Source organism: Salvelinus sp. IW2-2015, linkage group LG20 (assembly GCF_002910315.2).
Source record: "Salvelinus sp. IW2-2015 linkage group LG20, ASM291031v2, whole genome shotgun sequence".
NCBI lineage: Eukaryota > Metazoa > Chordata > Actinopteri > Salmoniformes > Salmonidae > Salvelinus > Salvelinus sp. IW2-2015.
Genome location: NC_036860.1, coordinates 50,766,185 through 50,786,498, shown reverse-complemented (window position 1 = coordinate 50,786,498; position 20,314 = coordinate 50,766,185). Strand labels below are relative to the sequence as shown.

The window sequence follows — 20,314 nt, the reverse complement described above, 5'->3', positions numbered from 1 at the left end:
GTTTTACTAAATCTCCCCTACTGGACAGTAGTTATACCGGCGATTCTGATCCAAGCATAAAATACATTGTGCCTCTGGACTGAGAGGATGAAGTTCAATATGTGTAATGGGTGCGTGCTGGTGCAAGGAAGTCAGGCGCATGGAAAACGAACTTGGTATAAACGGAGTCGTTTAATAAGTGCTCACAAAACTCCGAAAACCAAAATATACAAAATAATAAAAGTGGGTACAAAACCCGTCGCGCACCAGAACATAACTTGCACATAACATATAATCAAACAATCACCGACAAAGACATGAGTGGAAACAGAGGGTTAAATAGACAACATGTAATTGATGGGATTGGAACCAGGTGTGAAGGAAGACAAGACAAAACCAATGGAAAATGAAAAATGGATCAGCGATGGCTAGAAGATCGGTGACGTCGAACACCGCCCGAACAAGGAGAGGGACCGACTTCGGCGGAAGTCGTGACAGTACCCCCCGCGCGTCGACACCGACCTCGGGGACGACCCGGAAGGCGAGGCGCAGGGCGATCCGGATGGAGACGGTGGAACTCTCGCAGCATTGAAGGATCCAACACGTCCTCCACCGGAACCCAGCATCTCTCCTCCGGACCATACCCCTCCCAGTCCACAAGGTACTGAAGGACCCTCGCCCGACGTATGGAACGAACGGAGTACGCCGGGGCCCCCTCGATGTCCAGAGGGGGCGGAGGAACCTCCCGCACCTCAGACTCCTGGAGCGGGCCAGCCACCACCGGCCTGAGGAGAGACACATGGAACGAGGGGTTTATGCGGTAATCGGGGGGAAGCTGTAACCTGTAACAAACCTCGTTCACTCTCCTCAGGACTTTAAATGGCCCCACAACCGCGGACCCAGCTTCCAACAGGGCAGGCGGAGGGGCAGGTTTCGGGTCGAGAGCCAGACCCGGTCCCCCGGTGCGAACACCGGGGCCTCACTGCGGTGACGGTCTGCGCCAACATTCTGGCGCAGCACGGCGCGCTGAAGGTGGACATGGGCGGCGTCCAATGTCCTGATACCCCAATACACACTGGAAGGGAGAGAGATTAGTGGAGGAGTGGCGGAGCGAGTTCTGGGCCATCTCTGCCCAGGCCACGAACGCTGCCCACTCCCCCGGCCGGTCCTGGCAATAAGACCTCAGAAGCCTACCCACATCCTGGTTAACATCTTTCCACCTGCCCGTTACTCTCGGGGTGAAAACCTGAGGTAAGGCTGACCGAGTACCCCAGACGTTCCATGAACGCCCTCCAGACCCTCGACGTGAACTGGGGACCCCGATCAGACACTATATCCTCAGGCACCGGAAGACGTGTCGGAAGTGTGTATCGGAAGACGTGTGTAAACAGGGCATCCGCAGTCTGTAGGGCCGTAGGGAGACCGGGCAAAGGGAGGAGACGAAAGGACTTAGAAAAACGATCCACAACGACGAGGAAGATTGGTCAGGAAATCTACCGACAGGTGCGACCACGGCTGTTGTGGAATGGGTAAGGGTTGTAACTTACCTCTGGGCAGGTGCCTAGGAGCCTTACACTGGGCGCACACCGAGCAGGAGGAAACCCTCACATCCTTAGCCAAAGTGGGCCACCAGTACTTCCCACTAAGACAGCGCACCGTCCGACCGATCCCAGGATGACCAGAGGAGGGTGACGTGTGGGCCCAATAGATCAGCCGGTCGTGGACAGCAGACGGAACGTACAGACGCCCAGCTGGACACTGGAGGGGAGCGGGCTCTGCACGTAACGCCCGCTCAATGTCCGCGTCCAGCTCCCACACTACCGGCGCCATCAGGCAAGAGGCGGGGAGTATGGGAGTAGGATCCATGGGCCTCTCCTCTGTGTCATACAGCCGGGACAACGCGTCTGCCTTAACGTTCTGGGAGCCTGGTCTGTAGGAAAGGGTAAACACAAAACGGTTGAAAAACATGACCCACCTTGCCTGGCGAGGGTTAAGTCTCCTCGCCGCCCGGATGTACTCCAGATTGCGGTGGTCAGTCCAGATGAGAAAAGGGTGTCTAGCCCCCTCAAGCCAATGTCTCCACGCCTTCAAGGCCTTGAAGACAACCAACAGCTCCCGGTCCCCCACATAGTTTCGCTCCGCCGGGCTGAGCTTCTTCGAGAAGAAGGCACAGGGGCGGAGCTTCGGTGGCGTACCCGAGCACTGAGAGAGCACAGCTCCTATCCCAGCCTCGGACGCGTCCACTTCCACTATGAACGCCAAAGAGGGATCCGGTTGGGCCAACACGGGAGCCGAGGTAAACAGAGCCCTCAGGTGACTAAAAACCCTGTCCGCCACAGCTGACCACTGCAAGCGCACCGGGGCCCCCCTTCAGCAGTGAGTTAATGGGAGCTGCTACCTGACCAAAACCCCGGATAAACCTCCGGTAGTAGTTGGCAAACCTTAAGAACCGCTGCACCTCCTTTACCGTGGTGGGAGTCGGCCAATTACGCACGACTGCAATGATGTCACTCTCCATCTCCACCCCTGTAGTGGAAATACGATACCCTAGGAAGGAGACGAACAGTTGGAAGAACAGGTATTTCTCAGCCTTGACGTAAAGGTCATGCTCCAACAGGCGACCAAATACTCTGCGCACCAGGGACATATGCTCAGCGCATGTAGTGGAGTATATCAAAATGTCATCAATATACACTACTACACCCTGCCCGTGCAGGTCCCTGAAAATCTTGTCTACAAAGGCTTGGAAGACTGATGGCGCCTTCATCAACCTGTACGGCATGACGAGGTACTCATAGTGCCCAGAGGTGGTACTGAAAGCCGTCTTCCACTCGTCTCCCTCTCGGATACGCACCAGGTTGTAAGCGCTCCTGAGATCTAATTTGGTGAAGAAGCGCGCCCCGTGCATTGACTCTATCGCTGTGGCTATGAGCGGTAGCGGGTAACTATACCTCAGTGATCTGATTCAGACCTAGTCAATACACGGGCGCAGACCCCCCTCCTTCTTCTTCACAAAAAAATTAACTTGAGCCGGGTGAAGTGGAGGACCAAATGTACCCCTGACGCAGGGATTCAGAGACATATGTTTCCATAGCGTCCGTCTCTGCCTGTGAGAGGGGATACACGTGACTCCTGGGAAGTGCAGCTTCTACCAGGAGATCTATCGCACAATCGCCCCGTCGATGAGGTGGTAATTGAGTCGCCTTCTTTTTGGAGAAGGCGAGAGCCAAATCGGCATATTCAGGGGGAATGCGTACGGTGGAAACCTGGGCTGGACTCTCCACCATAGTAGCACCAACGGAAACCCCTAAACACCTACCTGAGCACTCTCGCGACCACCCCGTGAGAGCCCTCTGTGGCCAAGAAACAGTGGGTTACTGACAAGCTAACCAGGGTAGGCCCAGCACGACGGGAAACGCAGGAGAGTCAATAAGGAAGAGACTCATTCTCTCCGTACCATGCCCAAAGGCGCGGTGATCTCCCTAATCAACCCTGACCCTAATGGTCGACTATCTAAGGCATGAATGGGGAAGGGCACATCCACGGGAACAATGGAGATCCCTAAACTATAGGCTAAAGCTCTATCAATAAAATTCCCAGCCGCGCCTGAATCGACGAGCGCCTTATGCTGGGAATGCGGGGACAACTCAGGGAACGTGACAGACACAATGGAAAATGAAAAATGGATCAGCATGGCTAGAAGGTCGGTGAAGTCTACCGCCAAACACCGCCCGAACAAGGAGAGGGACCGACTTCGGCACAAGTCGTGACAATATGTAGCTAGATGTAGAAGCCTATGTTAACTATCTAATGTTGCCCATGAAAGAAAGTTAGGTTAGCGAGCAAGCATTTTAGCCAGGTAGCCTAGGACAACAAAAATATAAAAGTGTACTGTATGACAGAGTCATAGACCATTTCATCAACATGAAAGAGAGGAGGATGGCATTGGCGTTTCTCTACAAGTAGGGTGAGTCAACATGTTTTTTCTACTTGTACGAACACACATACACACATACACACACACACACACACACACAAATCAGAACCATGGACAGCAACATCATACTGTATTTAGCTTACGTTGATTGGACTAAATTGTTTTTCCTATGTTTTAGTTGTCATTGTATTAGACTAAGCATATGTTATTTGATGTTGAAATGTTGAAGTTGAAATGGTGCTGGAATAGTGGCGGCAGCTCCTGTTTTCTTTGCAACTTGCAGTAACTCTCTGTGGTTCTAAATCAATAGTTGTTTAGTAGTCAGAACATTTCAGAAACATGTACTTTCTTGACCATGCTGTAGGTCATGTAACTCTTTGTTACATGCAATATGCTTTGTGGACTTCACCGGACAGTGGTTGCTCTCCGGTTTTGTGATGAAACAAAGATGTGGATTTATTCTGCCACTGGGTCTTCTTATTGTCTCGGCCTTAGGCCTTTATATCACGGTGGCAAGGCATGTGCACTAATAGGCTATAGAGCAAACAATGCAATTATGACATGTTGTAATATGGCTTTTTTTCTGTCTTGTAGCTCTACTGCAGTTAGGGCAAGATATTTTATTAGAATAGGCCTAATAATTGTGAAAATTATTTCCCCTTGTACAGTATGTTGGCCTACTGCAAAAGGTAAAATGTCATTCATCTTCATCTCAGAACTTTTCAGGATCAAATTGTAATTACAATATTTGATAGACAACCTAACCTGATTTGTCACCATGTCATGAATTGCCAGCCTACAGGCTACATGAAACAGGTAACACGAAGGTGAGGCCTCGATTGTATACGTCATTAGCAACATTACTATAAACGTTATTACAGTGATCGGGAGCCAAACCCATTGACAGCAAACCTCGAACCTATCAGAGATACTACATGTCCCGCTCTCTACCCCATGATGTTGGCTACGTTTCATGGAATAAACTGGGCACCGAAATTAATACAGACGTTCGAATTCAGAATAATGTGACCTAAATGCCGTTCAAGTGTTAGTATTATCCGAACTATTATTTTTCTCACTATGTATACTCCTAGTCGTGTGTTGTACAGCCGGTTGCTAATGATGTCCTTAGCTAAGTATTGAGCTACCGACTGACCTACTTTCCCTGTTCGCAGCGGCTCAGTCCTGTTTACAAGGGACTGCCAACGGAGGTTGAGTGTTAGAGGAAAACAGACAGAGCATAGACCTGAAAACGATTACTCCCGATATCTTGTACAGTGTATGTACCGAATAGGGATTGTTTCATGAATCGGATTTCGAATAATACTTAGGCAGCGTATGTATGCAATAATTTATGGTCTTTTCGCGATGCGTTTGTGTTGAGTCAAGCTTAGGATAGCTTACTTGGCTCAGTGAATTGCCCAGTAGGCTATGTGGGAAAATGAGTACCGACAAAAGTAAAGTATGGCTCTTTATGTCAACTAAAGTCTTTTTTTCAAGGTATGTAAAATGTTTATGTCCTTTGCATTTTTTGCCACTAGTCTTGTGAAAATGAAAACGTTTACCGGTTGGTTTTGCATCCATTTTGGATGAATAGATCTGTAGGCTACTGCTTCTGACGGTGTCAAAATACAAATAAAGTAGGCTAACTATTATCAATGTTAATTTATATGCATTATATGTCGTTTTCATAGAGAATTGTTATATGTCCTTTGTGTATTCCCCAACGTAGTTATTAATTTTCTTAAAAGGCTCCATGACAGTTCAGCTCACGGGTAGCCTATAGATTTACAAGTAGAGTGTGTCCTTGCAAGTGTAAGAGTTGTCTGTTTTGAGAAACATCGTTTTAAAACCATGTTTACGTTGATTAGAACATAGTGCTTTTGGCACTTGCATGGTAACTGATTGGTTGAGGAGGCTTAGTGCCTTGTCAAATCATGTCTGGTCAATTAATCAAGTGAGGGATCTTGAAATTATTTAAATGATATATTTTGGGAACTTCCAGTAAGGCTTTTAGCAAGCTCTGGATCTAGCTCAATGCCTTGGTCAGTGACTTGTCATCTGAGGAGTCTGTAAAATTAATGTACCTATAATTGCTGTACAATACTTCATGTAAATGTTGCATTTGCAAATATTTCAATTTTGATTAATTTTCACATCATGATTTCAAAGGTTTGACATCTGTCATTTGACATTTCCATATAATAATTTGGCTTCTTCTGTCAGCAACCTGAGTAGATGGGTAGCTAAGTAGGCCTAGTTTATGAAACCATATGAATTCATTATCTGCCAATGTAATTTCCCCCCAGTTTAGTCATGGGACATTATTATTTCTTCACCTCAGTGGATGTTGGTTGGAGAAGGTCAGTGAATGCGTGAGATGTCCCTCCCATTGTTTGGCTTAGGGAGCCAATGGAGGTGAATCTCTCTGATGTTGTTTCCTTTTCACTCAAGACAGGGTTTAGTTAGTTGACTAGTTTAATCATGGAGAAGCACATTGATCCAGGAAGTAAAGTCAAAGAGGAATTCTCTTTCCAGATTGATGGTTGTCACTAGTTAGTACAGTCACAAAGTCAGAGGCTATATTGTAAAAATAAATGAAAACAAAAATGAGCTTTTTTGGTATTGATTTAAGATTTAAAGTTAGGCTTAGGCATAAGGTTAGCAGTGTGGTTAAGGTTAGGGTTTGGGTTAGGGTTAGGTTTAAAGTCAGAATTTAAGAAAATAAATTGTAGAAATACTATGCAGGGTTTAGCCATAATGATGACTTTGTAGCTGTGGTAACTATTGACGACCCAGATTGATTGGCGGTATTGGTTTGTAAAGGCTAAGTGAATAAGTACTCTATGATAAGAAATGATCGTGAGCCAGAAAAAACCCTGGGCAAATTATGTTGTGTTTAAAAAGAACATTTGGCACCCTATAGGCTAGTTCTACGTTTATCACAAATCATGACCAAGTTGACGTGTTTTTACATTTCAAATTACACTAATTCATGATTTAAATATTACAGTAAAAGTGTTACAAGAATCCTCCTTAGTTGACGAGTAAATTTTGGCTTTGAATCTATTATTCATGAGGCCACGTAGGCTTGTCCAAAAACAAAGCTGAAGACAAGTAGAAAATATGAGCCTAATATAATTTAGACCGGGGTAATGTAGATTGGGGAAAACACTGGCATTACATATCACAGAAACATCACATTATGATTGGTTTGTGTTGAGAGTCAAGTACAATCAAATCACCCCCTCGACCCTTAAAGTATATCATCAGCCTGAAACACTTCATGTCATATGTGTTTAGTCTCACATTCTCTTTTCCTTTTTTCACCGTATGTGTCACTGACACTTCAGCCTAGATTTAATAACCTTATGCCATCTTTGGCTACCTCTCACCTCTCATGGAATTACATCCTTGATGAAGACTTAAATAAGTCACTTTTTTTAATGAAAGGGTTCAGATCTATGACCAGCAGCTCCCGCCCAAACCATTCTCAGCAGTGAAATCTTGACAGGTTTAAGAGTTAAAAGATTGTAAGATTAAAGATGGCTGCTTCAATATAAATTATAACTCTCTGAATACCATTGAATGTGTGTGTGTCTGTGTGAAGGTGAACCATTGACAGTGTGAATATGCTATTGCGTGGCTTTTCATTAAAGGGAAACGTCACAAGTGGAAACACTTATCTTTCTCCATCTTTTTACTACGAAACATAGAAACGCACCATTTTCACATGTTGATGTTGGGGTGGTGCTGGAGACGATGAATATGAAGTTGAAATACGGAGTTATTGATTCATTCTTTGACACGGGTATGAGGTAAAGTCGAGACTTGATTGGAAAAACCCCTCAACAACAAAAGGGAAGATTACATTTGAAGTAGGTATCAATTGTGCCTAAAATATACATTTACATTTAAGTCATTTAGCAGACGCTCTTATCCAGAGCGACTTACAAATTGGAAAGTTCATACATATTCATCCTGGTCCCCCCGTGGGGAATGAACCCACAACCCTGCCGTTGCAAGCGCCATGCTCTACCAACTGAGCCACACGGCTCTTTGAGTTAAGCGAACCCTCTGAGTAATGAAGGGAGCCATAGTAAAGATTTATTGTGCATAATCTTATTGGGCATGGTGACAAGCAGCAGGCACCATCAAGAAATCATTTTCATGTCAATGTCATAAATACCATAAAGTGTTTTGGTTAATTTGTTGAGCTTTGAAATGTATTATGAGAAAAAAAAATGTTTTTTTTGGCTCATAATTTTATCACAGTTTACAACTCTTATTGGATTTTCCTTTCAGTTTTCCTCGCCTGAGCGCATGGATTTCATTTAGATGAAGAGAGCTATGTGAAATGTAATATCCATGTTGGCCCCTTCTCAGGCCGCTTCTGTATGTCAGTCAGTGAACGTATGGAATAAGAACTGGGTCTCGGCCCAATGGAAATGGGAACAGAGTCACCATTCTCAGACATACTGAACCGCAATGAACGGAAAATGGCCACCAACTGTCATAATTGCACAGACAATATACAGTATATATATATATATTTTAAACATTTCCAGCCCACAGACCTCTATTCTTTTAATTGGAGTAAAGGAAAGAATGATGTGTTGTTCCCCCACTCAAGATTATTGGAAAGATTTTTGCATGGAATACTATCTTGGTGTAAGAGTGGATGCATTTGATCTTGGTTCATTGGTTTCATTTAATTTGATCAAAAAGGTTGGTTCCTGCTGTAGTTTACTACATCTGAAAGTGGAAGATGGAAAAGGAGGGTATCTCAGATTTTAAAGAAGGGAAAGGGGGATACCTAGTCAGTTGCATAACTGAATGCATTCAACAGAAATGTGCCTTCCGCATTTAACGCAACCCTGTCTTAATCAACATCCATGTCATCAGCACCTGGGGAGCAGGTGTTGTTGGGGGGTTAACTGCCTCAAGGGAAGAACAGCAGATTTTCCCACCTTGCCAGCTCAAGGACTTGAACCAGTAACCTCTAAATTACTAGCCCAATGCTCTTAACCTCTAGGCTATGATTCAGACACTGCAGACCTGAAGCTAAGATGAAAGGGGTTTAATCATGGGGCTTAATAGTACATGGCTAATGAACTCTTTCATCTGACCTCAACATGTCAATCACATTCCTCTCGTTTGAACACATGGTTAATAGTTCCTCCTCAGTTGTATTTGATTTGATGGCTTCTGATTTACTTTTCTATTAGGGTTACATTTGCAAATGGACAAAGGCTGTTTGAATTCCCAGAGGTGTTTGCTCAAGTTTTTCTTTGTATTTCATGATGGGTTGAATGAGGTAACTCTTCCATTCTCTTTGTTAACAAAAAAGGTGTCTCTGCCTCTGGGATTTTTCTAGGTCAGTAGAGCTCCTCCCGCACGTAATGCTGCGTCCTCCGTGTTGAATTGCTGTATCCAGGTGGTAATTTATGTTTACCACACTTCCTTTTAATACATGCTGTTCACTGTTGGAAATCATGGCTAATGAATCACAATGAATAATTGTTTTTTTTCTGGTAATGTGTTCAATCACTGATATTATATTCACTGAGATATGCACAGGATCTGGGTTGATAAATAATAGTTCTCCTTGAGGTAGTCTGTTGTATTTTACAATAAACAGAATACTTTTGTATGCATTTATTGTTGTTTTTCATAAGCATAGCTGCTGAGCTGTTGCACCCTCTACAACCACTGTGATTACTTTTTATTATTATTTGACCCTGCTGGTCATCTATGAACGTTTGAACATCTTGGCCATGTACTGTTATAATCTCCACCCGGCACAGCCAGAAAAGGACTGGCCACCCCTCAGAGCCTGGTTCCTCTCTAGGTTTCGTCCTAGGTTCCTGCCTTTCTAGGGAGTTTTTCCTAGCCACCGTGCTTCTACATCTGCATTGCTTGCTGTTTGGAGTTTTAGGCTGGGTTTCTGTATAGCACTTTGTGACATCGGCTGATGTAAAAAGGGCTTTATAAAGAAATTTGATTGATTTAGCTCCAATGAAAGCTCAAAAGGAAGCATTAAAAAGCACACCTGTTCAGAAAATAATTGGAAATAGGATGACTTTCAAGTAGGTTTGGGGACTTGCTTGGGTGTGAATAAGAAAATACTGAGGGGCAGTACTGTTGCTGGGCATAATACAGCTATGATACTTGAATTAAACTACTGCAGATTAATTAAGATACAGTAATTATCGGATGTATGTGTAATTGACATAGATATGCCATAACTACAGTAGACTTCCCTCCTTAATTCAAGCCCACCTTCTGTCTTATTATCCTCCCCAGGTTTTTGTATTTCTGTGGCGGACTCCAGGAGGAGGAGGTGGGCAGCAGCAGCAGGTGATCACTAGATTTTTCCTGGGAGTTTCAGTGCAGCTAGCGCGAATGGGATACATCAGACTTCAGATAGGGCCTGGCTGGGAGAGGGAGTAAGTATGGACAACCTTTCCGACTTTGGGTCCCTATGTCCGTCTAACCGGAGGGAATGGGAGTGAGTATCTAGGCTACTTTTATTGTATTTGTTGTGTTTTCTGTCACTGCTAAATACATGTGTTTGTATGGAGAAATACACTATATACAAAAGTATGTGGACACCCCTTCAAATGAGTGGATTCGGCTATTTCAGCCATACCCGTAAACAAACATTGGAGTCATGCAATCTCCATAGACAAACATTGGCAGTAGAATGGCCTTACTGAAGAGCTCAGTGACTTTCAATGTGGCACCGTCATAGGATGCCACCTTTCCAACAAGTCATGTTGTCAAGTTTCTGCCCTGCTAGAGCTGCCCCGGTCATCTGTAAATGCTGTTATTGTGAAGTGGAAACCTCTAGAAACAACAACAGACGCGAAGTACTAGGCCACACGAGCTCACAGAATTGGACCGCCAAATTTTGAAGCGCGTAGCACGTAAAAATCATCTGTCCTTGGTTGCAACACTCACTACCGAGTTTCAAACTGCCTCTGGAAGCAACGTCAGCACAATAACTGTTCATCGGGAGCTTCGTGAAATGGGTTTCCATGACCTAGCAGCCGCACATAGGCCTAAGATCACCATGTGCAATGCCAAGCGTCGGCTGGAGTGGTGTAAAGCTCGCCGCCATTGGACTCTGGAGCAATGGAAACACATTCTCTGGGGTGATGAATCATGCTTCACCATTTGGCAGTCCGAAGGACAAATTTGTGTTTGGCAGGTGCCAGGAGAACGCTACTTGCCCCAATGCATTGTGCCAACTGTAAAGTTTGGTGGAGGAGGAATAATGGTCTGGGGCTGTTTTTCATGATTCGGGCTATGCCCCTTAGTTCCAGTGAAGGGAAATCTTAACACTACAGCATACAATGACATTAACGATTCTGTGCTTCCAACTTTGTGGCACAGTTTGGGGAAGGCCCTTTCCTGTTTCAGCAATCCCCCCGTGCACAATGTGAGGTCCATACAGAAATGGTTTGTCGAGATCAGTGTGGAAGAACTTGACTGGCTGCACAGAGCCCTGACTACAACCCCATTGAACACCTTTTGGAGGAATTGGAACGCCAACTGCGAGCCAGGCCTAATCGCCCAACATCAGTGCCCAACCTCACTAATGCTCTTGTGGCTGAATGGAAGTAAGTCCCCACAGCAATGTTCCAACATCTAGTGGAAAGCCTTCCCAGAAGATTGGAGAGTGTTATAGCAGCAAAGGGGGTACCAACTCTATATTAATGCACATGATTTTGGAATTAGATATTTGGCAAGCAGGTGTCCACATACATTTGGTCATGTAGTGTATGACTTACCGAGGTACCCTACATTCTAACAATATACAGTGCCTTAAGAAAGACTTTTTCTACATTTTGTGTTCCAGCCTGAATTTAAAATGTATTAAATTGAGATTGTCACCGGCCTACACACAATACCACATAAAGTAAAAGTGGAATTGTCTTTGTAGAAATGTTTACAAATTAATTAAAAATTAAAAATGTGAAAAGTCTTGAGTCAATAATTATTCAACCCCTTTGTTATGGCGAGCCTAATTTAAGTTCAGGAGTAAACATGTCATAATAATAAGTTGCATTGACTCAATCTGTGTGCAATAATAAAAACAGCTTCTATCTCAAGGCCATCAGACTGTTAAACAGCCACCACTAACATTGAGTGGCTGCTGCCAACATACTGACTCAACTCCAGCTCACTTTAATAATGGAAATTGATGGAAATTGATCAAAAACATCTGCTATCCATGTGTATGTGACAAATAAAATTTGATTTGATTTGTTTAACAATTTTGAAATGACTACCTCATCTGTACCCCACACATACAATTAATTACCTGTAAGGTCCCTCAATCGAGCAGTGAATTTCAAATACAGATTCAACCACAAAGACCAAGGAGGTTTTCCAATGCCTAGCAAAGAAGAAATAAAAAAGCAGACATTGAATATCCCTTTGAACATGGTGCAGTTATTAATTACACTTTGGATGATGTATCAATAAACCCATTCACTACAAAAATACAGGCGTCTTTCCTAACTCAGTTGCCGGAGAGGAAGGAAACCGCTCAGGGATTTCACCATGAGGCTAACGGTGACCTTAAAATAGTTACAGAGTTTAATGGCTGTGATAGGGGAAAACTGAGGATGGTAGTTACTTCACAATACTAACCTAAATGAAAGAGTGAAAAGAAGGAAGCATGTACAGAATAAAAATATTCCAAAACATGAATCCTGTTTGCAATAAGGCACTAAAGTAAAACTGCAAAAAATGTGGCAAATAAATTAACTTTATCACTGAGTACCACTCTTCATACAGTATTTTCATCATGTTATGGGTATGCTTGTCATCTGCAAGGACTTGGGAGTTTTTTTAGGATAAACTGGGAGACAAATTCACCTTTCAGCAGGAAAATAACCTAAAACACATGGCCAAATATACACTGGAATTGCGTACCAAGACGATATTGAATGTTCCTGAGTGTTACAGTTACAGTTTTGACTTAAATAGTCGTGAAAATCTATTGCAAGACATGAAAATGTCTAACAATGATCAACAACCAACTTGACAGAGCTTGATGAATTTTCAAAATAATAATATTGTACAATCCAGTTGTGCAAAGCTCTTAGAGACTTACCCAGAAAGAACTACATTTGTAATCGCTGCTAAAGGTGATTCTAACATGTATTGACTCTGGTGTGTGAATAGTTATGTAAATTAGATATTTATGGTTACATTTTCAATAAAGTAGCAAAAATGTCGAAAACATGTTTTCACTTTGTCATTACAAGGTATTGTGTGTAGATGGGTGATTATTTTTTTTAAATTATATTTTATCCATTCTGAATTCAGGCTGTAACACAACAAAATGTGGATTAAGTCAAGGGGTATAAATACTTTCTGACTGCACTGTGTGCAGGGATATACTTGGTCGACTACTGTACTATGTGAACAGCCTAGAATAAAGCATCTGGGCACAAGTCCGTTTCTTTAGGACCATAGTTGGAGACTGCTGTTGTATAAGATTACATTTTGAAGAATGGTTTCCATTCCAAGGGTGTCTATCTCTGTTCATAATGTTGTATGGGAGAGGGGGATTTGTATCTGCTTTGTATCTATCTGTTGATGACTTTGGTGTTAATTCAGAGAAACAGCATTCCAACTGGTTTCCCCCTCCCCTCTCCCTCTAGCACCAGCAGCTGTGTGGACGATTTGATGGATGAAGATGAGAAAGACAGGGCAAAAAGGTATTCCACCAGTGTGTGTGTGTGTAATGGTTGTGTGTGTGTGTGTGTGTCCTATGAGAGACAGAAGGTTGAGTGTAAGGACGAGAGATGAGGCAGATGGAGAAGTTCCCTACTTCAGCTTGTATGTGTTAATGAAAGGTCCTCTTGGCATGGCCCTACTTTGACATTCCATCTGTGAAGGTGTTTGCTTTCCTGATGTGAAGACTCTTCACACTTTCAGCTCTATAAACCTCAACACCTTCAGCACAAAGACAAGTGTTTCTGTGCCTAGACAGTTTACAAAATGTCATAGGAAGCTGTTAAATATAGTCAACAAGGTCAAGCCATTTTTTGCTTTTCAGTAATGATGCATACAAGCGTGACTGAAAGTAGACTTTTAAATCATTAGTCACTGTATCAGTTTTCTGGTGGGTTCAGCTGGGGTCAGATTCATCGAAGGTTTGTGTGGGGAGAATGGCAGCAAAAACTACAAGCACAAAAAAAGATGTTTGTTTGTTTTAATGGTAGATTTTGTACATGCTATGCTGTTGATATCAGAGTGTTTTCCATAAAAAAATAAGTCCATATGGGATGAATCTTCAGAAACATTTGCTTGTGATATCAGAAGGGATATTGTTGGGTTTCACTAGACTATCATCCTTCTCTATGCATCCTGCAAGCTGTGAGCTGTTTTATGGTGGCTGAGGAATGAGTGAATTGTGATGGTGGTTATTTATTTGCAGCTGTCACTTCTTAGCTTGAGTGTGTTTCATAAATAAGAAGCTGTATGTAGAATCGTTGAGCTCGTAACTTCCACTGCATCTTTTGCGCATTAGCTACTGTCCTCAAATGCACTTCTTTATAAATAATGTATAAAGTGTATATGTTCAAAGTTTTAAATTACAATGAGTGTACAAAACATTAGGAATACTTGCTCTTTCCATGATGGACTGACCAGGTGAATCCAGGTGAAAGCTATGATCCCTTATTGATGTCACCTGTTTAATCCACTTAAGTCAGTGTAGATTTTTATTTTATTTAACCTTTATTTAACTAGGCAAGTCATAGATGAAGATGATGAGACAGGTTAAACAAGGATTTTTATGCTTTGAGACATGGATTGTGTATGTGCCATTCAGAGGGTGAAATGGGCAAGACAAAAGATTTAAGTGCCTTTGAACGGGGTATGGTAGTAGGTGCCAGGCCCACCGGTTTGAGTGTGTCAAGAACTGCAACGCTGCTGGGTTTTTCACGCTCAACAGTTCCCCTTGTGTATCAAGAATGATCCACCACCAAAGGACATCCAGCCAACTTGACACAACTGTGGGAAGCATTGGAGTCAACATGGGCCAGCATCCCTGTGGAATGCTTTCGACACCTTGCCCGGTGAATTTAGGCTGTTCTGAGGGCAAAAGGGGCTGCAACTCAATAGTAGGAAGGTGTTCATAATGTTTTGTACACTCAGTGTAAAGGGTGAGAAATGTAATCCTGTACATTTATCATGTTTTCTATTAAAGGGCATCTCGTAACAAATCGGAAAAAAAAAGAAGAGACCAATTCAATGTGCTCATCAAGGAACTGTGCACCATGCTGCAGGGCCAAGGTCATCCGCGCAAGATGGACAAGTCCACCATACTGCAGAGAACGATCAACTTCCTGCAGACACAGAAAGGTAGGAATGTGTAATGTAGTCGGCTGCGTCATTCATCACATTGACGTTGGCCACCTGCTGACCTGTGTGTGTGTAGCGTCTAAAAAACAACCAAAAAACATCAACACTTGAACTTGTCTTTTCCTTAAAGCTCTGACTTTGCTGATAGCTACTTTGAGGAACAATGTACTTACTATGACTGTGATATGTGGTTGTCCCACCTATCTTAAGATGAATGACCTAGCTGTAAGTCGCTCTGGATAAGAGCGTCTGTCTGCTAAGTGACTCAAATGTAAAATGCGTGTGCATGTGGCACTTGTGTCCTGCCCTCTACATAAAGAACATCACTGCTCCCAGAACGGGTGGGAAAAGGAAGGAACTAGGAGGGTGGAGGGCATTAGTTGTCTAGTATAGTATTTTTTCAGACAGGAACATAGAGAAAAGAGAGGAGTTCTCCACTTCCCTACCAAGCTTGGCCCAGACAGACAGAACTTCAACTCACACAAACCAAACCGCCTGCGCGCGTGCGCCATCGTGCATAAATGTATTTTGTCCCCCCACACCAAACGCGATCACGACACGCAGGTTAAAATATCAAAACAAACTCTGAACCAACTATATTAATTTGGGGACAGGTCGAAAAGGATTAAACATTTATGGCAAATTAGCTAGCTAGCTTGCACTTGCTAGCTAATTTGTCCTATTTAGCTAGCTTGCTGTTGCTAGCTAATTTGTCCTGGGATATAAACATTGAGTTGTTATTTTACCTGAAATGCACAAGGTCGTCTACTCCGCCAATTAATCCACTAATAAAACGGTCAACCGAATAATTTCTAGTCATCTCTCCTTCCAGGCTTTTTCTTCTCTTGACTTTATATTGTGATTGGCAACTTTCATAAATTAGGTGCATTACCACCGCCGACCTCGTTCGTCTTTCAGTCACCCACGTGGGTATAACCAATGAAGAGATGGCACGTGGGTACCTGCTTCTATAAACCAATGAGGAGATGGGAGAGGGAGGACTTGCAGCGCAATCTGCGTCACAAATAGAACTGACTTCTATTTTAGCCCTTGACAACGCAGACGCTCATTGGCGTGTGCGAGCAGTGTGGGTACAATAATTGAATAATATCGATTTCTAAATGTATTTTGCAACGCTCGCTCACGTGATGCGAGAGGTGTAGTCAGCCTGTCAGTCTCCTGTCAGAATCAAGGTCACATCTGTCAGTGTTTACGAGATGGCTTTTAGACAGAAACAGTCCCGATCTGGGATATTTCTTAACCGCTCTTCCTCTTCTGTTATGCGTCTCCTATTTTATCTGAGAGCTTGATCAGTTGGGTCTATTCAGAGGTATTCATCAGGATTCTTCCACTACTAGCCGATTTGGTAGCGATGGTCCCCTGGATGTTGGTGTGTTTAGTCGACTGGCCGATTGTTTGGTCGATAGGCTGTTGGTCGACCATGATTTCTTTAGTCGAGCAGTAGAAAAACACTTTTTTTTGATCATGGTGTACAAGACACCGGAGTTAGGAAACGAGAAAACAGCCCTTGCCGTAATTGTCTAAGAAAAATGATGAGAGAGAAAACCCCAACTTAATTTGGTCTATAATCAATAGCCTACAGTAACTGTTAAATGTGCCTGGCTTTATATATCATCCATACACAGTGCATTCGGAAAGTATTCAGACCCTTTGACTTTTTCCACATTTTGTTACTCTACAGCCTTATACTAAATTTGATTAAATAAAAAATGTTCCTCATCACTCTACACACAATTCACCATAAGGACAAAGCGAAAACATATATATATATATTTTTTTTGTTTGTTAAAGAAATACCTTATTTGCATAAGTATTCAGACCCTTTGCTATGAGACTCGAAATTGAGCTCAATGAAAACAGGATGCACCTGTTCATCCTTGATGTTTCTACAACTTGATTGGATTCCACCTGTGGTAAATTCAATTGATTGGACATGATTTTCAGTGGCAGGGACTGGGAGACTAGTCAGGATTGAGGGAAAGATTAATGGAGAAAAGTACAGAGGGATCCTTGATGGAAACCTGCTCCTGAGCGCTCAGGACCTAAGACTGGGGCCAAGTACAACGATCCTAAGCACACAGCCAAGACCACGCAGGAGTGGCTTCAGGACAAGTCTCTGAATGTCCTTGAGTTGCCTAGCCAGAGTCTGGACATGAACCCGATCGAACATCTCTGGAGAGCCCTGAAAATAGCTGTGCAGCGATGCTCCCCATCCAACCTGACAGAGCTTGAGAGGATCTGCAGAGAAGAATGAGAGAAACTTCCCAAATACATGTGTGCCACCAAGCTTGTAGCATCATACCCAAGAAGACTCGAGGCTGTAATCGCTGCCAAAGGTGCTTCAACAAAGTACTGAGTAAAGGGTCTGAATACTTATGTAAATGTGATATTTCCCCTTATTATTTTTTATTAGATTTGCAATAAATACAAAAACTTTTGCCTTGTCATTATGGGGTATTGTGTGTAGATTGTTGATGGGGGAAAAAACGATTAATCTATTTTAGAACAAGGCTGTAATGTAACAAAATGTGGAAAAAATCAAAGGGTCTGAATACTTTCCAAATGCACTATATATCTACAGAAATAAGACAGATCCTGCTTCTGTTGCCTGTGAGTGTTTGTTTAATAACCTACTGATCACCAATCCTCAAGCAACCACAACATGTCAGATGATAAACAATTTCACAAATGTGGCTGTTTTTAATTTCTGCAATGCTGTAATAAAGGCTTTACACTTTTTTTTGTTAGAGCAGCCTCTCTGGTATAATTTATAATTTATTTGCTGTTGTTTACACTCTTCCAAATTGTCAGAAAAATAACATTTATAATAATAACCCTCCTTTTTCCTTGATCTCCTTCTTGTTATTATTACTATTATTATGATCATCATTACTATAATGATAAGTCATGTTATTATCATTAGTAGGCTTAGTATAGCAGCCTTGTATTCCATCATCGAGCTATAGGCCTAAGAGCGCATCCTGTTTAGTCTTAGTAGCTTAACTAACTTAGGCCTATATTTCAATACTTATAAAGGCTACTGTATCAATCAATCATTTATTTGTTAATGTCATCACACAGCATAGGAGTCATTCATGATTTGAAATGCAATCAAGCATTTTAGTTTGAAAATAAAATAACAAAGCGACCATTACATAATTAGCGTAAACAATAAATAGGCCTAAACCTTTCCAATTCGAAAAATGCATTCACGAATGAATGTGACTGTTTTTAGTATTTGCTGTAATAAAGGCTTTACAAAAAAACATTACAACAGACCCTCTGGTACGCTTATTTATTCAGTGTTGTTTACATTGTTCCAAACAGTCAGAAAAATGATGTTGTCATCTAATAGATACTGTTGGCAAACATAATATGCAAGTGGCACTTGCTCCTTAGCTTCTTTTTCTTGATCTCCAGTATTTTCCACAACCAGTAAAATGTATTCCATACATCTGACTTCCCTTTAACCTCCTGAGCAACCAGTAAACATTCCCCCGATTCAAGTTTATTTGTCACGTCCTCTGCATCTGTTTTGCTGTCACGTGTTCAGAGTTTTGTATTAACCAATTTAATGATGTGATTATGATATGTTATAGGCCAGGCCCTATTGGTCACGTGCATGTAATGCTTACATGTGTCACGTAAAGAGAGCAAGGGTTGAGGGAATAGGGAATGTTTTTCCTAAACAAATGAGAGATTTTGGTAACAGAACTTTTCAGTCAGAAATTGATCTAATTATGTTGCAGCTTCAGCAACACGAACAGCGAGATACACACTGTTGATGTTCTGTGGTGGTCGCTGCAGCAGGGAGGAGAAAGAGACAATGGGTGCTAGTCACACAGTCACTCAGTTTTTTGTTTTTTTACACGGCGCAGCAAGTCTGAGCCAGGCCCGGCACATTCAAATCAATTGCGGTCAAACTCCCTCTAGTCACGAGTGTGTCTTTAATTATTTACTCAAACAGTTTGCTTAAAGCATCAGACAAGCTCAGTGCATATAGTTGATTTGATTAAAACACAGGATGTGTCTAAAAATACACATTTTAACATTTCAACAAATCGATTGGTTGAAAGAACAGATGACTCTTGCTCGACCAAGATTTTTTTTGGTCGGGGATAGCAGTAGTGTAGTGCTAACAGATCTATCTAACCTCTATTCCTGGCCTTATCCTCTGTTTCAGAAATCACAGCACAGACCGAGTCGTGTGAGATACGGCAGGACTGGAAGCCTTCGTTCCTCAGTAATGAGGAGTTCACCCAGTTGATGCTGGAGGTAAAATCAGCTTAGCACCACGTTAATCTCCTCTGATATTAAATAAAGCCAAAGGACATCCTTCACTTGTACTGGAAGGAATACTGTATTTTGACATCCTGATGAACCGCTGTACGCCAGCACCAGCATTACCCATGATGCATCTCTGAAACAAATGTAGCACACAACAATTATAGTAGCTGGTATTAGAATAATCACTTTGTTTTCCTTCCACAGGCTTTAGACGGTTTCCTCATAGCACTAACTACAGATGGAAACATTATATATGTGTCCGACAGCGTGTCTTCACTCATTGCCCATTTACCGGTGAGTGAGAGTTAGGCTGATCTAGCTCGTAACAGCATTGTTCTTTGTAACTTAATATTCATGTATATTAAAATAGCTGCACATTAAACAAGGATATAGATTAAATCTTGCAACCACCAAGTTTCTGATTGTATGATGCGTTAAACGTTAAGCTTCCAAGGCCTACCGAGTAGCGCAGCGGTCTAAGGCACTGCATCGCAGTGCTAGAGGCGTTACTACAGATCCGGATTCGATCCCGAGCTGTGTCGCAGCCGGCCGCGACCGGGAGACCCATCAGGTGGCGCACAATTGGCCCAGCGTCATCCGGGTTAGGGGAGGGTTTGGCCGGATGGGATGTCCTTGTCCCATTGCTCTCTAGCGACTCCTGGCATCCGGGTTAAGCGAGCAGTGTGTCAAGAAGCAAATCGG

General features: G+C 42.8%; 1 protein-coding gene across 1 annotated transcript in view; it reads left to right on the top strand.

Annotated features, from left to right (window-relative positions):
• Positions 1-5,061: 5,061 nt before the first annotated feature.
• Positions 5,062-20,314, top strand: part of npas2 (neuronal PAS domain protein 2) — a 41,218-nt gene continuing 25,965 nt past the window's right edge. Inside the window, exons 1-6 of the mRNA XM_024010923.2 lie at positions 5,062-5,416; positions 10,223-10,427; positions 13,597-13,653; positions 15,150-15,304; positions 19,509-19,600; positions 19,817-19,906. Of these exons, the coding sequence (XP_023866691.1) occupies positions 10,372-10,427; positions 13,597-13,653; positions 15,150-15,304; positions 19,509-19,600; positions 19,817-19,906 (450 nt within the window). The 5' untranslated portion in view covers positions 5,062-5,416; positions 10,223-10,371. The remainder of the gene's footprint in view (positions 5,417-10,222; positions 10,428-13,596; positions 13,654-15,149; positions 15,305-19,508; positions 19,601-19,816; positions 19,907-20,314) is intronic.